At 34.2% G+C, this 20492-nt stretch overlaps 1 protein-coding gene across 8 annotated transcripts in view; it reads right to left on the reverse strand.

Annotated features, from left to right (window-relative positions):
- Nucleotides 1-20492, reverse strand: part of PCNX1 (pecanex 1) — a 171922-nt gene that overhangs the window by 74934 nt on the left and 76496 nt on the right. For 6 of the 8 annotated variants that reach the window (XR_014296294.1, XR_014296295.1, XR_014296296.1 and 3 more), the window contains 4 exons: nucleotides 9516-9606; nucleotides 7952-8009; nucleotides 5939-6156; nucleotides 134-287 (listed from right to left, as the gene is read on the reverse strand). Coding sequence is in view for 5 of the 8 variants with exons in the window: in XM_082647372.1 (XP_082503498.1) it covers nucleotides 134-287; nucleotides 5939-6156; nucleotides 7952-8009; nucleotides 9516-9606 (521 nt within the window). In the remaining 3 variants the exon portion in view is untranslated. The remainder of the gene's footprint in view (nucleotides 1-133; nucleotides 288-5938; nucleotides 6157-7951; nucleotides 8010-9515; nucleotides 9607-20492) is intronic. The other 2 variants (XM_082647374.1, XM_082647371.1) reach the window with 1 other exon arrangement.

The following is a 20492-nucleotide window of genomic DNA, read 5'->3' on the forward strand; positions in this document are numbered from 1 at the left end:
TCTTAACGTAAACGTCCAAGGAAAATAAATCTAAAAATTATATTCTTACTATAATTCAATGAGTGATACAAAACCTTCTGCTTTTTAACATAACTATGATGCTAAAGTCTGAAGAGAAGGGAGATGCTGGTACCTTAAGTAGTGAATATTGACAGCTGGCTATCACCAGGCAGAACTGGAAGACCCAGATATCTCTGAAGAAGCCTTGTATGAGAAGAATAGATCCCAAAAAAGCCACAAGAATAGCCAAGATGACAGCTAACACATTTTCCAGGATCTCACGATTTCTGTAGACAGAAAAATTTATGAGTAAGTATATCATCATTACAAGAAATTAATCAGAGTGCAAAAAGGGAAGACATCAATATGAAGTTCATACTATACTTGTTAAGATTTTTTTTAGTACTGGGTTTGAACAAGGTTTTGAATCATACTGAAAAGGTATGTTCAGTTTAGATGGAAAACTGGCACACATTCTTATGTGCAAATAAAGCATGCCACAGTGGACTGTGAATTTCTTATTATAATACATAATACAGTTTCAATTTCTACGTTATAACTTTACTCTTCTTCTCATCTGCTTCTCTGTCAAGTTTGTTGCCAAATAACTGAACAACCTGAACGGAAAATAAAGGAAATATACAAAGAAACAAGTTCGAAAAACAAAATCTCAAAAGAGTTTCTAGAAAATTAAATTGGAAACATTTATATGACAAAGTTTGTAACCAAAGTTTGATACCAAGTGGTTTCATTTCCCATATCTAAATCATCTGAAATAATCAGAAATCTTACTAAAATTACTTAAACACAGGCTCTTACATATGTTGAGAATGAAGGCAGTGATAGACCATCAATGCTGCCTCTATCGAAGTTACTCAGACAATTCTATATTTTACTAAACTGACACTGTAAAAGAAGCAGTACGATGTTCAACATACTACATACAGCAATGAAGATAATTTTTTTTAATTTATTTTATTTTTTAGCTGCACTGCACAGCATATGGGATCTTAGTTCTCCGACCAGAGATCAAACCTGCACCCCCTGCATTGGAAGAGTGGAGTCTTAACCACTGGACTGCCAAGGAAGTCCCTGAAGATGACTTTTATAAATCATGCCAAAAAATAAGAATCTATCTCACTTCCTGGGGATATTTTATTCACAAAATGTTAAGTATGTGCTAAAACTCTTGATTTTAAAGAATATTTACTGACACAGGAACATGCTCAGTACATTTGCTATACAAAGAAAGGAGGACACAAAACTGTATACGAAGATACAAGTTCTATTACTTAAGAAACATACATATAAAGGTTTAAAAAGACAATATATCAATTGGTACTACTAATAATGGTTCTCTCTGGGTGGAAGGATTTGGGCTGGCCTCTGTCTTAAAATCTTTCTACATATTTAATAAAGAATTGTTTTCATAATCATAAAAACATTTTTATTTCTTTATATTACATCAATGCACAACTTATAATCAATTGACCTAAAAAATAAAATTCACAAACATCTCTGTACTATTTCACTTGATAGTTCTCCCAGATTAAAACAAGTTCAATAGTAATTTCAAATCAATAAATGAAACACTGGTATTTTCATTTGTTCTCATATGGCAGTTGTGGAATTCCAGATTTGCCGAATCCAATGATCCCTGTCAGCCCTGTTACACTACATTCTGTCCATGTCGCTTGTCACTGAACACATGCTCTCCCTTCGGCTTTTGTTAGTTTTTAATTTTGATGAATCCAATTTATCAATTTGTTTTTTCATTGATCTGTTTTTGATGTCACATCTGTGCAATTCTGCCTAATCCAGGGTCACAAATCTTTTCTCCTACGTTTTGCTTTTTTCTGAAGTTTATGTTTTAGATTTCACATTTAGGCCTATGATCCACTCTGAGTTAACTTTCGTAATATGATGCAAGGTAATAAAACAAATTCTTTCTTTTTCTTTTCTTCTTTTTTTTTTGCATATGGAAATCCAATGTTTCTAGCACCACTTGTTGAAAAGCTTATCCTTTCTCCACTTCACTGATTCGGGATATTATTTGGCACTATCTAGGCCTGGAATTTTCTTTATGGGAAGGTGTTTAACTACAATGCCCATTTATTTAATAGATATAGGAACATGAAGATATTGTATTTCTTTCAGAACTTTGATAATTTTTATCTCTCAAGAAATTTGTCCACTGTCAAATTTATTTACATACAGCTGCTCATAATATTTTATTATCCATTTATTACCTGTAGAATTACCTGTAGAAAAAAATTACCTGATATCCTAGCTCACATTCCTGATATTGGTAATCTGTAACTTTTTTTTTTTTTGTCCTGATCAACCTGGCTAAAGTATATTACTTTAATTGAGCTTTTTGGTTCCCTTGATTTTTCCCTACTGTCTTCTGTGTCCTCACTGATTTCTGCTTTGTTCTTTATGATTTTCTTTCTTCTGCTTTCTTAGGCTTAATGTGATCTTCTTTTTCTAGTTTCCTAAGGGGGAAGGTGAAGTCACTGAATTGACTTTACTTCTTATTCAGTGCTATAACTTCTTCTAAGTACTGTGTTAGTGGCATCACAAAAATTCTGATTGTGTTTCACTTTTATTTAGTTCAAAATATTTTCTAATCTCCCTCTTGATTTGTCCTTTGATCTATGAATTATTTAGATGTATTTAGCTTTCAAATATTTAGGGATTTTCCAAGGTTCTTTTGTTACTGATTTATAATTAACTCCGTGGTCAAGGAACACACTATATAGGACTCAAATCCTTCTAAATTTGATCCTTATATTATGGCCCAGAATATGGTCTATCTTGGTAAATGTTCTGTGTGCACATAAAAAATGTGTATTCTGTGGTTATGAGTGGAGTGTTCCATAAATGTCAATCAACTTAGGTTGGCTGACAATTATATCTTTGTTGATTTTCTACATACTTGTTCTATCAATTATTGAGAGAGGTGTGTTGAATTCAACTATAATTGGGAATTTATCCATTTCTCCTATTTCTATCAGCTTTTCCTTCAAAGCACTGTTTGAGATGTAGAAACATTTAGGATGGTTAAATCCTATGCATTAATTGACCATTTATCATTATAAAATGACCTCCTTTTACCTTGGTAATATTCTTTGCTTTGAAATCTACTTTGTCTGACATTAATTCAGCCACTCTAGCTTTACTGTGATTAGTGTTAGCATGGTATATCTTTTCTGTTTTTATATTTAAAGTGCATTTCCTGTAGGCAGCAAAGAATTGAGTCTTGCTTTTTTTCTCCAATTTGACAATTTCTGACTTTTCCAACTATCATACTGTCATTTATCTTCTGTCAATCTGTTTTTGATCTTTCTTTTTCTGCCTTATTTTAGATTAAGAGAGTAATTTTTATGAATCTATTTTATCTCCTTTATTTTTTTAACTTACTAGTTATAACTCTTTCTTTTGTTACTTTAGTAGTTGCTTTACTATATGTTTTATGACAGTCTACTTCAAGTGACATAGTATAAGTATACGTACAGTATCAGCAACTTATATTTAATTCATATACAGTATAAGAAACTTATAGTAGTATACTCTTATATGCCCCTTCCTGTCATTTATGCTATTATTGTCATGAAATTTACTTTTACTTATCTTATAAATCACACAATACATCATCATTATTATTATTTTTAAATTTTTTTGCTGTATGCGGGCAGCTCACTGTTGTGGCCTCTCCCGTTGCGGAGCACAGGCTCCAGACACGCAGGCTCAGCGGCCATGGCTCACGGGCCTAGCTGCTCCACGGCATGTGGGATCTTCCTGGACCAGGGCACGAACCCGTGTCCCCTGCATCGGCAGGCAGACTCTCAACCACTGTGCCACCAGGGAAGCCCCATTATTATTTTTGTTTAAATATCCAATTATGTCTCAAAGAGATTTAATTAGTAAGAAAAATTTTTACATATTTATTCATGTAGTTACTTACCATTTACAGTGATCTTTTATTTCTTTGGGTAGGTCCATATTTCCAGTTGGTATTACTATCCTTCTGCTTGAAAGACATCCTGTAATATATTTTGTAGTGTGGGTCTGCTTGAAAAAACTTCTTTCAGTTTTTCCTAGTCCAAAAATGTCTTTATTTCATCTTGGTTTTTGCAGTTTTGTTGGCTATAGAATTCCAGATTGAGTTTTTTTCTCCTTTCAATACTTTAAAAATGCGGCTCCATCATCTCCTCATTTGTATTTTTTCCAACAATAAGTCTGATGTCTTCCTTATTCTTGTTCCTCTGTACAAACTACATCTTTTTTTCTCTTGCAGTTTTTAAGATTTTATCACTGGTTTTGAGCAATTATGTGCCTTGGTAGTTTTTTTCATGTTTCTTGTACTTGAGGTTCATGGAGATTCTTCAATGTGTACATTTGTACTTTTCATCAAATTTAGAAAGTTTTCCACCATTACTTCCTCAAATTTTTTTCTCTCTTCCTGTCTCCCTTGGTTTACTTTCATTTTGTATATTCTTTTCATTGGCGGATGGGAGTAGGAGAATGATTCTTTTTTCTTTGTTTCACTTTCAATAGTTTCTACTACCATGCTGTCAGCTTCACTTACATTTTCTTCTGTAATGTCTAATCTACAATTAATCTCATCCATTGTATTTTTCATCTCAGACATTTTAGTTTTCATCTCTAAGTGTGACTTGGGTCTTTTTTCTTCATATCTTCCATATCTCTACTTAATTTTTATTAACATGCGAAGTACACTTATAACTGTTTAATGTCTTTGCTAATTCTAATATCAGTGGCAGTTACAGGTTGGTTTCCTTACCTCCCTCATTATAAATCACATTGTCATTTCTCTGTATGCTTGGTAGTCTCCGACTGGAGGCCAGATATTGTGAATCTTAACTTTTTATGTGGTGAGAATTTCTGGATTTCTACAAATCTTGTTGAGCTTTGTTATGCTACTTGGGAACAGTTTGATCCTTTCAGGTCTTGCTTTTATGACTTGCTAGGTGGGTCTGGAGCAGTGCTCATGCTAGGGCTAATTACTCCGCACTTCTAAGGCAAGACTTTCCTGAGTACCCTACACAATGCATGATAAAGGATTAATTATTATGGTGGGTGGGGACAGGCACTATCCCCAGCCCTGTGTGCCAGGCACTGTCCCTCTGTTTCTTTCACATCATTCTGACCCTGGCTTCCTCATATACATTCTCTTACCAATACTCTGCTGAACAGTTGAGGAGACCCACGAAAAGTCTCTGAGGTTATCTCTCTGAGCAGCAATCCTCTCTCTGATGTTCTATCCTACAGACTTGAGCTGCTCTAGTCTCCCTGGACTCTGAGCTCCATCTCCTCAACTCAGGAAGTCTGCTGGACTCTACTTAAGTACCACAGCCTGGGGACTCTCTTAAGGCAGTAAGGTGGGCTCACATAATTTGCTTCCCATTTCTCAGGAATCACGGTCCTTTTCTGTCTTATTTCCAGTGTCTTGAAAACCACTGTTTCATGCATTTTATGTTTTGCATTGTTTCAGGTAGAAGAGTAAACCCAGTCTTTGTTACTCCATGTCAACTAGAAACAGCAGTTGGTCACCAAGTTCATAATTGACTAATACTGTTTACTATTATACCTTTTATAGTTAGTCATATTACATATAACCTTACGGTCATTAACATCTCAAATTCTCTGGCTTTTAAGTACAGCTGCATGATTCTTAATGATAAAAGCATTTTTTTAAATAAACATATTAAAATTGCCACAAAAAAAAGCTTTTAATAGATTCAGGAGAGTCCATGTTTGGGAGCCTTACTAACTTAAGTTTTATCTCAAGAGAACCAAAATAGAAAACACCTTCCAACATGGAAACCAAGTCAAATACTCAATGGGTAATTGAATACATTTCAATTTAAAAATAAAATCTGCATATATCTTTAATATCACACTATATTCTCACCTATCAAACAGGGCCAAAAGTGTGAGTCTGTCAAAGTTAACGCCGATCCACAGCTGGGGCAGGATCCAAAAGCGGTAATAGTGTTTAACTTTTTGGGCAGCTTCTTCTGTTGGACCGTAAGTAGCTGCCAAATCAGGGCTCAGGTCAATGTCTTGTTGCTCCAACAAATCTGTATCGATGGTCAATAGTCTGTTCAGTCGAATCTGTGGAAGAGAGAGCTAAAAGAAAATCGGCATTGAAAGGCTTAAAGTGTCTTCAATCAAGTCATGCTTCAAGGGCTACGCAATCAGCTTGCAAATTATCTAAACCTCCTTAATTCTCTACACTAGTCCACTCTTGTGGATATTTTATGATTGTTAGAAACTACAGAAGGTGACAAAAGGAAGTGAACTACAACAAAGGCCTTTTGGAAAGATTTTACTAGGAAGTATTTGAAATTTTAGTATTTTATGATTGTATAGCTAGTGAATCCATTAAAATCACCAACAGGGAATCATTAGCGGCTTCCCTTCTCCCTACCCCTTCTCTTCTCTCATTAAGCTATGAACCTCACTACTGCGTCAAATCTAAGCTCCTCTGCACTGGATTCAATGCCTTCAAATCTCAATTCTTCGTACAGTCTCTTATCACTGTTACTGCTGTTTTCAAATCCCTCCCACACTCCTTTATTTCTGTTTTGGCAGGCTGCTCATCTGAGGCTATACAGGATATTACCACATTACATTTGTTTCAGCTTCAACTCATCCATTCACCAGTTTCCCCTTCCTCTGAAAGAATCCAAAGTTTACTGCATTTAGCATAGCACTAGCCAGTATTTTGCTGTCTCAAGGCTCTCATACCATTTAACAGTGGAAAATACTAATATGCGATTTTATATAAAGGACTTGGGCAAACACAGATTTTGGTATCCGCACAGGGCCCTGGAACCAATCCCCTGCGGATACCAAGGGATCACCGTAATCATTTCCCCATTTCTGCTTTCCTGTGGAGTTTCCAGGAATACACTGCAGCAGAAGAGTAGGGACAGTCTTTATTCTTCCTACACAGGGGTGGGGTATAGTCAAGAAAATATGTTTCTTATATATAACAGCCATTTCTGTCTCTAAGCATTGACAAATATCTCCCCAAACACTTTTTTTCCCTTACCCTCTATGCCAGGGTTTCTCAATCTTGGCACTACAGGTACTTTCAAGCCAGATAATTCTTTGGGTGGGGGCTACGCTTTCCACTGTAGAATGTTTTACAGCATCCCTGGCTTCCACCCACTTGATACCTACAGCATCCCCGTGGTTGTAACAAGCAAAAATATTTCGAGACATTGCCAAATGCTGAAAACTACTGTTCTGTGCCAATTCACATCTATGGTTTTAAAACCCTGCTCACAACTCATCATCTTCAGGAAGCCGCTAATAATTAATCTCTTTGGCACTAAATTTATCTACACGTACCTCATATCTCTTAAATATTGCTTATAAGGATTTCAACTGTTTTATCTTTTCTAACCTCGATATATATATTTTGATATACATCACACAAAGGCAGTGTTATCTTTTTAAAATATACCCACTGCTTCTCATAGGGCAATTTTTTATACAGCGATAACATCACTAAGCACACACACTGGTATATGAATAACTAATAGTTAACCAACAGTTAGTAGATAAGTACCTAATCAGTTAGCTGTGTACCAAAATCATAATGTTCAAAATGAAGTTTTAAAATGGCACAGTTAAAAACGGCACAACCAGATTATGACACTGGTGAGTAAACAGACCTCTATGTACCCTCAAAAGTGTAATTACTGATTCATAAATAGCTAATTAAACATCACGGTGCTTTACGCTTGTTTGTTTCTTAACAAAGGACTTATGAGAAGAGATCCACTATGGGACAGCAAAGGTGATTTTGCCAGTTTTCAACAAAATTGATATGTTGTAACCTCATCAATTTTCTGATTTGTATAGCTACTTAATCTGAAAATACAGCATTTTATAAAAATAAAGGAAAACCTACCACATCATGTGGATAAAATCGAACTGAGGTAGAACTGGATACATGTGAATCCGTGTCACTAAAGAAAAATGAAGAAGACTTTAGGGAATAAACAGCTTGTCAAGTAGTAGAAAGAAAAATAAGTCTATTGACAATTACATGATACTTACACTGGCTACTTTTCCATGTAAAGTTCAAAGTGCAAAATCGAATTTTCCTAGAGTTGTGATTAGGAGCATAGCCTCTGGGTCAAAGTATCTATATTCAAATCTCCTCAACAACTGAATGAGATCTTGGACAAGTTATCTAACCTTTTTATACCTCAGTTTCCTCATTGGTAACATAGGATAAAAGTACCTCTATCACAAAGTTCTTGTGAAAATTGTTTAAGAAAGCAATTAACATATTGCCAGGAGCCATAATAAATTTAACCTATGATATAATAGTCTAGAACGTGACAATTCAGTTTCCACAGTTCAGTCAAATTTAGATTTCAAAACTTAAGACCTTACCACATTTATGGTGTAAGGAATTGTTCTTATCTTGAACTATATTAAACATAATAAAGTGTTCCCATTGCTCCATCCTCCTATTGCTTCCACTGCTACAAAATCATCTAAACACTCCGATCATTTTTGAGGGGGTGAATTCTGAAACTGGACTGAAGGAGCTTTATTAAAGAGTACAGTTTCTGAAATGTTCTATCTTTTCAGCATGCTAAGCTAAGTGATCACAAGACCCTATTGCTTTAAAGAGACCCTCAAAACTGAAAAAACTGCCCATAGATATGTAACATATAAATAGGTGTGTCCCACTATTAAATGGAAGTCCTAAAATAAGAATCAAATGACTCTTGTGGAAAAAAAGTGAGCTAATCAATCAACAATGAATTTCAATGCAGCAATTTGAATAGATGAGTAAGATTAAAATTTCAGAAAAAATTTAACACATTCTAAACGATAATTGATTATGTTATACGATCAAGATTTCTATTTCTTATTTGCTTTCCTCCTAACTTCTCTCTTATCTTACATAATTCCTTCCTGAAGGAAGGAGAGAAAAGAAACTAAATGCAATGTATGACCCATATTTTAAGAAATTCCTCCTTCTTACAGCTGGTAAACACATTTTAAAAACAAAATGAAAGATAATCATTTAAAAAGACACTTGACCAAAACCCTCACACAGAAATAAAAATTTGAAATTACACAAAGAAAGAGAATCGATGGGTTTGAACTTAGCTGTGTAAATATTTTTCTAGTAAGTTTTTTCCATCATGCAATATATATACATAGTTAAATTTGAAATTGCGGGAAACCGCTGTCCCATGGTAAGATCTACAGGAAATTTTTACTTAATTTTTTTTAATACATAATAGCTTTTGTTTTAAGAATAACAGCTTTCTTTTTTTCCACAGCAAAAAATTCTACTTTAATTCTTTGGCGACAAATGCATAATGACAATTTATTTAAGCCAATATAAACAAATGCTTTCAAAATAACTTTTCTATCTCAACGCTTACAAACTTTAAAAACGGCAAACATATGCAAGTACATACACTCTCCTAATATGACTTCACACATACCAGATATTGGATGCTCTTCTTGCTGCTGGTTCAAAATTCACAAGTGACATATCACAGCCACCAGTCTCATAAAGCGTAGAAGAGAACTTACCTAGCAAATAAATGATTTTTTTAAAAAAGCCATTAGAATACTCAGAAATTTTCCTTCATGAAACACTAATTTTAAGCTTGTTACAATCTAAGAAAATGTACTATAACCTTCTTTTTCCAAAATATTTAAAAAACAATGATCTACATGTAATTCAGCATGATGTGAATTGAAAAGGAATGCTAAACAGTGGGGCAAAATGTCAACATACATAATCAGGTGTTACAAGTGATTTAAGTCAGCTTCGTAATAGCAGTCTCCTTCTCTTTTCTCCTCCCAGCACATTCTCAATTCAAATTATAATACAAACAAACTGAATGTTGTTTAAAGGTCACCTGACCACTACTTACAAGTGGTGAGTAGCCATTTGGAGGGCTGCTTAAGTTTTAAGATAGCTCAAACTGCAAGACAACAAATTTATGTGATTACCTTCAGAGTTTTTTGGTTTTGTTTTACTTTTAAGAAGAAATGAAAAGTATCAGAATGGATCTAAGGAAGTTCAATGAATGAAGCATAATAATGTTGGTGACAAACTACAGTATTCAATGAATATTAATAGTTGTATGATTCTACAAGAACTCTATGAAAGAATTTAGGAACACCATTTTCTGTAGCCAAGTATCTACAGAACTGATAAAAGGCTTAGAAATTTTATTGGTTGCAAAAAATATAGGTTTGAAAAAAAAACTCTCTTAAAATGAACTGTATAACGTAAAATGATTTCTGATAATGGAATTTTAGAAACCTGAATACTGTCTGAAATGCATGCTGTACTTTGAAGATCTATGGTAAGCCATATCAATGGTGGGTAGGGAGCATAAACGAATGAATATAAATTTCTAGTAGGACAATAAGATGAGGTATATAACTGCAACTGTTTGGATCTAGTCCAGACTGCCTTTTGAGTATTTATGAGGTTTTTGTTTTACTAGCTAGAACTACTGAGGTTATAAATATGAGAAATCTAAAGGGCAATTTCAACTTGATGACAAGGCTAAAAGACTTCTTTTCCATGACTACAATGAAAACAGTATACAATAAGAATTTTTATTTAAGTGAAATCCTTGAAAAATGACAATAAAAGGCCCCCATAATATTCTAATATAACCAAGGGTTCACAGAACATTTCAACAATTACTTCTTTCGTCAAAAGGACTAGAATCGGTAAAAGTACTTTATTAAACAGGATTACTTGAGTACTTTCTATGAGTCATAATATTTTATCCTATTATGGTGTTTTCTGTAGTAGCATTTTTTTTGGTCAAAATACTCCTGAGATAAATTAGGGGAAAAGGCATTCTATGAAATGCTCAGCTCATTTGCTGTTTTTCAAAGGATTACTGAGCATGTAGATTACCTAAAACTCCGCTTTTTACACCCCTGTCTTCCAGCCATGAGTTACTCACTCTTCGCACCTCTAACAGAAACCAGAGCAGGGAACTAAAATGAAATGATAGAGTTTTTTGAAGTGATAGGGTGGGTTGCAGAAATTGTTAGTAAAGAAAAAAGTTTAAAACTGCCTTGACTGAGATTTTAAAATTATTTTTAAATTGTAACTTTTTATGCTGTGCTCTTTCCTTACTTATTAGCATGGATAATCAGAGATGGGCTGTGCTAAAATTAACTTAGATTAGCAGAAAAAAAGAAACACCTGATCAAAATCACAGATTGCATAAATGCAGAATTATAAAACCATATTAAATGACTAAATCAGAGTAACAGAGCTGGGCGGGCTTGTGTGAAATCCAGTAAGAATGGAATGCATAAATATTTGTGTTTATATCACATAATTTGTGTGTATTTTTGAAATAAGTTAATTCTATATTCAGTAGAATTTAAATTATTGGAGTATATTCTGAGTATTTAAGCATTCCATGGGATTTTTAGTAATATAAGTCCTGTTCTTGGGATATTAAAAATAATACATATTTATATGCAACTGAAATCAACTAAAATATTACTCTTTGTAATTTTCAAATGAAACAGTAAAAGATGATTAAGTCATTACTGCAACTATGTTGTCTTTTATGTATAGATGCCTAGTATGAGACTTATATAGAAATGGGTGCATTTTAAATAAAAATAAAACACCCCCCCCAAAAGCTTTTCAGAAAGAAAGCTGGGAAAACTGAGTAGTTTTATTACTACATAAACCTACAACTACAAATCTACAACTCTGAATGCATACAAACCACGGAGTAACAAGGAGTAAAATTTAAACAAGGCATAAAACATGTCTAAGAAAAGGGCAGTTATAATTTCAACAAACGTGCATGACTTCAACAGTGCTGGTTTTTTTCCTTAAGAAGTGTCTGTCTACCTACTAACTTTACAAACATGTCAGGTTCATAAAAACATACATGGCATATGTCAGAACAAACTAACTTGGTATTAAGGCTTCACGGTGTAGTCCCAACTTAACTCCACCAAAAGAACAGATCCTATGTCCCTCTTACATCTTTGGGCTTGGCCGCTGACAGCACTTCTGAAGTAACAAATTTTATTCAGAAGATAATTCAGAAAAAAAAAATTACACTAAAAAGTGTTTAGCTTAAGGTTTCAGAGAAAAACTTAGTAACATTTTAATATATGAATATAATAATCTACTAAAGACATCTTCAAAAATAACCAAAACAGAAATAAGTACATACTGCTATTGGTTTATAAAAATTAATAATATCTTAAATTTGTACAAATCTTCTTAGCAAACCTAACAACTTGACCTATACCTCATTTGAGATTAAAACCATAATCACAGTTAACCTTTCTGAACTAATAAGTAAATGTGCCCTTATTAATAACCCTATTTTAATAAGTATTCTGTATTTAGAAAAATACTTCCATTTAAATATTATTTCTAATGAACGTTAACTGGGAAGAAAGTAGAACATCAATGAAATATGTCCTCCTCACATGCATTATGATTATAAACTAAGTTATCTCCTCATAATTCAACTCCCAGGTCATAACTAATTATATCTAACAGTATGGCTCTGTCATGATTTTAAAAGAAAAACACAAACAAGATTGGAGGCTAGAATTTCAGACTTAATAATGACATTGGCCATGATATAGCATCTCTAAGATAAAGAAAAGTTAAGGCACCTGGTATTTCTGTTTCAAATATTCAATAATGACTGCTATTGTCTTCAAAAATTCAATTTAATTACACAAAACCCTATTTTTCTTGAGGTGGGAGAATTTCCAGTAACCACAGGTCAATACATAAGTGATGAACAAGAAGATAAGTAAAACTGAATACTGACTTAAGGAACAAGGACACTTGAAGCATTTCCCTGAAGTCACAAATTCACAATAAACACTGGGGACTTCCCTGGTGGTGCAGTGGTTAAGAATTTGCCTGCCAACGCAGGGGACACAGATTCGAGCCCTGGTCCAGGAAGATCCCATATGCCCCGGAGCAACTAAGCCCGTGCGCCACAACTACTGAGCCTGTGCTCTAGAGCCTGCGAGCCACAACTACTGAAGCCCACGCACCTAGAGCCCGTGCTCTGCAACAAAGAAGCCACCACAATGAGAAGTCTGCGCACCACAGCGAAGAGTAGCCTCCGCTCACCGCAACTACAGAAAGCCCGTGCGCAGCAACGAAGACCCAACGCAGCCAAAAATAAATAAATTAAATAAATAAATTAAAAAATAAAAAATCAAAACAAACACTGGCAAAACACTGATAAGACACAGAAATTAATGAGATTCTCTAATTAGTCCTATCAATAAAACTCCTCACCACGTAGCACAAAGTTCAGTTAATATTGTGAGAAACCCTTAATGCATTCTTAATGTCACTCTCATTTCACTTATTTATCTTAGAAAGAGGTGGTTACCAGAAGGACAAATCATCCGTAGGGTTCCTTCAATCTTCCTAGCACCAACGACAAAGAAGGCCTCTTACATTTCTTGGACGATTTCCTTCTGTAGATCCCCACCCTACAGCCCCATTCATTCTGCATTCTCCAAGCCTAACCCTGATACACTGCTTGACTTCTCACTTTTCTAGCATTATTCTTAGCGCAAGGAGGGCCTACAAGAGCAAAGAGAGATAGAGACAAGGGAGGCAGCTTTACAGTGTTTTTAGAAGACAACTGGGGGACTACACACATCTCTATGACGAACTTGAGTACTCTATGAAAAGTGTCTTTTTCTGGTGGTGATGAGTATCGTGCTCACAATGCCATTCCAATGAATACATGACACTTCTAAGAGAGAAGGCCTTGACAAGTTCCAATTTCTTGGATAGCACCCCCCTTATTATGAGTGGTGCCTGTGAGTCTCTGAGGAAACATGAGTTTTCACCCAGACAGAAATGACTCATTTTACTGCTGCTTACAGGTTTATGGACCTGTTTCTCCCTAGACCAGGGATCAGCAAACTTTTTCTGTAAAGGGACAGATAATAAATATTTTAGGCTTTGTGGGCCAGATGGTCTCTGTTGCAACAGTTTGAGTCTACCGTTGTAGCGTGAAAGCAGCCACAGAAAACACATAAAATAAATATTTACTTTATTTACAAAACAAGCGTCAAGCTAGATATAGTCATCAGGCCATAGTTTGCCAATCCCTGTCCTAGACCAAAAGCCTTACTCTTATAAAATCTCTTTAATTCTCGTGCTAAATGGAAATCAAGTCACTATGTTGCCCCTGTTCAACACTGGCAACCAGCCCTTCTTCCTAGAACGTGCAATGCTGTGCTAGGTTTTTAAAACAGGAGAAGAATAAGAAAAAGGGTAGAAATGAGAAGAAAGAGGTTGGTTTAGAAGAGAGCTTTTGAGTACTGGTAAGAAAAGACAGATAAAGTCTATGGCTTGGTAACACTGAAAGAGATTCATATACTGATATATTTTACTGCCATGGTCACTGTTCGCTAGTTCTGACTTAACACAACATGTCAGTTCAATAAGTGGAATCCCCAGATCAGGTGAACCTTCCAGAAGTGAATGTACAAGTTCACATTCTGATACAATTTCATCATCTCACATCTCCTTCAAAAGGGCAAGTCCTCCTCATCTTGGTAAAATAATCCATAACAATGACATTGATGACATTACAAATGATTAGATAAATAAACAAAAAAAAGTCACAGAATGGGAGAAGATATTTGTAATTTGTATCTGACACATTAGCTGTATCTAAAATATCAAAAGAACTCTTAAATGTCAATAATAAGACAAACAGCTTGATTTTAAAACTGAGTAAAAGATTTGGACACACTTCACAGAAGATATATAATATGTATAGTCAATAAACACACCAAAGCATCCTCATCCTCCCTGCTCACAGCAGAAATGTAGATTTAAGCCACAATGAGATATCATTATACACCCATTAGGGCTAACATTTAAAAGGCCAAAAATAGCCAATGTCAGCGAGAATGGGAACAACTGGAACTCGTACATGCTGGTGGGAATATAAAATTACTTTTGAAAACATTTTAGACATTTTATTCATAAGAGCCAATACCTGGAAACAACACAAACTTGTCCATTGACAGATGAATGAATATAAAATATATAGTAAGCTCATAGAATGAATACACAGCAACAAGGAACATACTGCTAACAACATAATGAATCTCAGAAGCACCATGGTAAGTGCAAAACTAAACACAAAAGGCGATATATTGTGTGACTGCATTTATATGAACTTCTAGGAGAGGAAAAACATAATGACATAAAGCACACAGTGGATGCCTGTGGCCAGGAGCAGAGGAGGCACGGACTGCAACGGGGGCACAATCTTTTGAAGATAATGAAAATGTTCTGTATCTTGACTGTGGGATTTCACAGACGTGCACATCTGTTAAAACTCACCAAATTGTACATGTTGAATGAACACAATTTATCATGCCAAAATTATATGTCAACAAAGTTGATTTAAAAACAAACAAGGAAAAAAAAGACTAGTCAGGTAAAAGACCAAGTAGATGGATGAACATGAGACAGCATGTAGTCAGTGAAATTCCCACAAGTTACTAATCAAGGTTCTGGAGAATGAGGGACATTTGTTGTTTTGTTTTTGTGTTTCATTTTAAAAATATGACGCATCGAAAGATTCAAAAGCAGTATATGAAACGAAGAAAGTTCCCCACTCCCCACAGAAAGCCACTGCCAGGAGCAGTTTCTGTGTCTTCTGAACAATTTTTATCTACATTTTGTCCCAAAACAAATGGATCATTCTCTTCATACACACTTTCTAAAATTTACTTCTTTTGCTTACTAAATAGCTTACCTTTTCATGTCGATAACACATATATATCAAGTTCTGAACATTACAGTTATGTTCATGAGTAATACATCAGGGTTTCTCTAGTAACAGACATTTAGATTGTTTACAGTTTTCCAAATTACAAGCAATGCTACCACGAATATCCACGTACATATATCTTTGCATTTTTGTGAAACTTGTGGATTAAAATATATCGGCATTTTTGGTCTATTGTTCTAAACCTCCCTCCAAAAATGTTCAATCTTGTAGTGGACTATTTCACCAGACCCTTTCCAACAATGGACATCACTACACATTCAGTAGATGAAAAATATCATAATCCTATTTTTAATTTGCAATTTCAAAAATTATGAGCAAAGTTGAGCTGTTTGCCCATAATTGCAAGCTACTTGTAACTCTCAACTTTTCTAGTAGGTCACTGATCTTAATCTTACTGATCTGAAGCGTTTATTGTCTTACTGTGGCAAAGACTGATGTCTGGCCTCCAGTATGCATCTTGTCCTTATCCCTCCTGAAAATAGGACCTTCCCCTCGCTGAATTTCAGCTGAGCCTATGTCTATCTACTTAGAGGCCTCTCCCAGCCTCTCCTGAAGCTAGAAGTTGCCACATGACTATGTATGAGCCCATGGAAGGCAGGAGAAAGTGACAGGCACAGTTCCCAAGTCACAGTCTGAAAGAAGAAGGCTAGCTGTCCTTGACCTTTCTTTAGCACCACCCTCCCCACTGCCCTCCTGTCTGGGGGGAAACGTCAACAACTGGAGCAGTCACTGTGGACCAAGCAGGGAAGCCATATGTGGAAGATAAAAGAACCAACCCATCTGCTAGGGACAGCTCCCAACAGACTGTTATGAGAGAAATGTAAACTTCTCTCTAATTTCAGTCACTGATGGGGGATGAGGGAGGGCAGGTCTCTCCATTAAAGACTCTACCTATATTCTAACTAATGCACATACTAGTCAAATTTAATTTAGAATCTTAAGAATGTTAATGTTAGAAAGCAGTTAATATAGTGCTTCAATGAATTCTTTACAACACAGACTGGCAAGAGACAAATCAGATATCTCAACCAGTCTCTGTTATCTACTGTAAAATTCCTAGAGTAGTTCAAGCATCCCAAACTTTTAAAGATAATGTGCCGGTAGTCTTCCCACAGTAACAATGATAAACTTCTGAGCATTTCCAGGAAATGACGGTTAGAGTAGATAAAATTTATCTAGGTTTATTTTTAATTTTAATATTTGTGGGGATAAAACAGACACTCTCAAACCCTGCCAGATAAAGTGTAAACAAACTTTCCATAAAGCAATTAAGAGTATACATCAAAGTCTCAATAATGTTTATTTCCCCTTGACGGATAATTCCATTTCACTGTATTTGTCCTAAGGACATAATCACAGCTGTACAGAAAGGGCTGTGCAAAGGATGTTCAGCAGAGTGTTTATTACAATAGAAAATATCAGGACTCATCTTGAAGACTAACAATGGGGTTAATTAACTGGTTAAATAAATTGTAATAAATAATAATGTTAACAATAATAGTGATGATTATTTATGTAATTTACTATTGCCAGGCATTGTTCTAATTGCTTTCAATATTTTAATAGGTATAATCCTCACCGCAAACCTATGAAGTATTATCACTATCCCCCCCTTTGATACCTGAGGAAACTGAGGCACAGGGAGAGAAAATAACTTGTCCAAGGTCACACAGCTAGGAAGTGGTAGAGCTCGCATTTGAGGCCAGGAAGTTTAACTCTAGAGTTCACTATTCTATACTACCTTTCATGTAGCTCTCAGTGATAAAATATTACGCAGTCTCTTAAGAACAAGTTAAAAAACAACATGAATAAATGTTCAAATGTGCTAAGAGAAAACAGCAAGAAGCAAAACTCATACCGTGACATAAAAGTCATACAACATCATCCCAGTTCTGTGTTAGAAAAGCATATACATGTATGCATTAAAAAAGAAAGGAAATAAAAATAAAATGTTAATAGTGACTATTTCTGCATGGTAAGACTGCAGATGACTTAATTTTCTTCATTTTATTTTCCAGTATTTGTAAACTTGTATTAGAACATGCTTTTCCCATCCTTACACCAAAAAGTATAAATAGAATACATCCCCCTAAATTCTTAATACTTCTTCCTTCCAGAGATAATGAAGCATTTTTACTGTTTCCATAAAAATAAACATTTTACTTTTGTTTATAAATACTGGAGATATGGGGATATATGTATATGTACAGCTGATTCACTTTGTTATAAAGCAGAAACTAACACACCATTGTAAAGCGATTATACTCCAAATAAAGACGTTAAATAAATAAATACTTTGTGTTGCCCTCCCCTGCAAAAAGGTCCAAAAAATAGAATTTGTATTCAAAAACAACAATAAAGGGTAAGATCAAGGTTGTTGCAAAAAAGAATATAACTTTTAGTTTAGATGAATGAAAAAGATCTACCATAACACAGGAGACTAAAGTATGGACTCCAAGGTCCCTTTAAAAGCCATCTTGACTTTGTATTTATAGTAATGAGAAGTACTTAATGACAGAGCCCAAAATGTTACAGAGTAGTCCATAATAATATAATCTATTTTAAACACTAAGACGAACATAAAAATCACTGAAAGTTTTATAGATCATCTGAGTCTCTGCTTTTTAAAAAAAAAAAATTTAAAAGCCTCCAAATTGTATTTCTCCTTAATAACGCATAGCTGCTAGAAACTGCTTAAGAAGGTCAATAGGGTGTTGCCAGATTTCCATTAAATCTTTTTCTAGAGCTGATCACATTTTCAAGGTAGTAAGTTCTGTAGTAAAGCGGATTATCAGAAAGAATACCTTCTTTGTAAATACTTGTATAGTAATGAAATTTTTAAAAAACCTTAGAAAAATCAATTCATTACTCTTTAAACCTCTAATACATTAATGAAATTAAGAAAGTCTTAAATTCAGAGGAACACTACCTATGATATTTATATATTTTACATTTATGTCTTGATAAACATACAACTCTATTGTCCTCATTTCTTGCCTGTAATAGTATTTTTATTTTTCACATGAAAATAATTTTATATATACTTCTCAAAACATATCCTCACCACCACTAATTTCATACACAGAAAAAAAAAAAGACAAATTTTCCTGTTTGATCCCATCTAGAATACTTCCTCTGAAATGTGATATATATTAAGAGTTTAACTATCAATTATAATAACCTGTTTCATCACTACATCAATTTACTACTCTTAATTCACAAGCGGAAGCCAGGATTAACATAAAAACTGTCTCTTGTGTGACTTACCTGGGTAATAAGCAAAAGCTTGTTTTATTTAGTAAAACTGCAGTTTAATTCAGACTATAGTATGAAATCAACTGCAAATAAGTTCAACGAAAGGCTGATAAAAAGAAAATTAACCTTTAGAATGTGGTTTTTACAAAAAGAGTAACATGTTACATTGAAGGATTTGAGAAATTCTTTGATAGTAATTTCCTTTTCAAAGATTTTAACTTCAAAACTTACCCATCACTTACATAATTATTTAAACAAAGTTTCCATGGAAATGAAGTCTAGAAATGAGAAAGGAAGCCATCCAAATTTTTCCAACCAGGTTCTAAATTATACACTTATAATTCAGTTTTTAAAATTATGATGAACAATTATTATGCCTGTGGAAAATGGATGATGAAAATGTATTTTTCTCTGCTGATTAAGCTACTAATAAAACCTTATAATGCCATCGTCAATGAACTTTTCCACCACGTCCAATGCTACCTGATAATCTTGAAATGCTAGATAAAATGCAACAGAAAAATAAGGATTCTCAGGGTTTAGTATAGGAAATGGATGTGGTTATGTATTATGACACCACAGAGTAAAAATGTCAAAAACATAGTTAAGGAAAACTACCTAGCCTTGGAATTAAATAATGCCTGACTGCAAGTTTCCTTTAATCGAAAAAGGCTAATATTCCTCACTTTAAAAAGTAAACGCACAATTACAACATATACATGTATACACATAAAAAATTTATATGCATCCAAACATATATATGTATAAGTGGATATATGTAAGTTTGAGTGTGTATGAGTGTGTTATATAAATGTATTATGTGTATTTATAAATTTTCACATGTAAAAATTATACATTTAAAATTTTCAGTTGAAGAAGCTAAATTTGGAAGGAAGCAATCCTTTGTAAATATTCCATACTTTCAGGGAATATCATGGCTAACTTCAACATATTTGAGTATACAGTATCCAAATTCATTCACACAAAATTATTTTACTACTGTTAATTAAAATCATGTAGAAAATTAAACTATGCAACAAAAATATTCTAGTGGAATATATTAAAAAATCAGTGTCTACCAATTCCTTCAAGTTCAGCTGCAGTTCATTTTTAGAATCTTCTTTGGCCAACCTTATGTGCTATGAAACGAACAGGTATACACTGTCCATTGATTGTGTGTTTTGTGCTAATTATTACTAAGCATTCAATTTGGCAACATTCAATTACCACAGGCCAAGAACTATCAGAAAGCAGTTAACACAAAAGATAAAATCCAAATTTTAAGAGAATATCCTGAATATTTACCAGTAGATGCTAAATTGACATGTACATATTCTCAATAATCTGCATGCG

The sequence above is a fragment of the Grampus griseus genome, assembly GCF_964374135.1.
Source record: "Grampus griseus genome assembly, chromosome: 2".
NCBI lineage: Eukaryota > Metazoa > Chordata > Mammalia > Artiodactyla > Delphinidae > Grampus > Grampus griseus.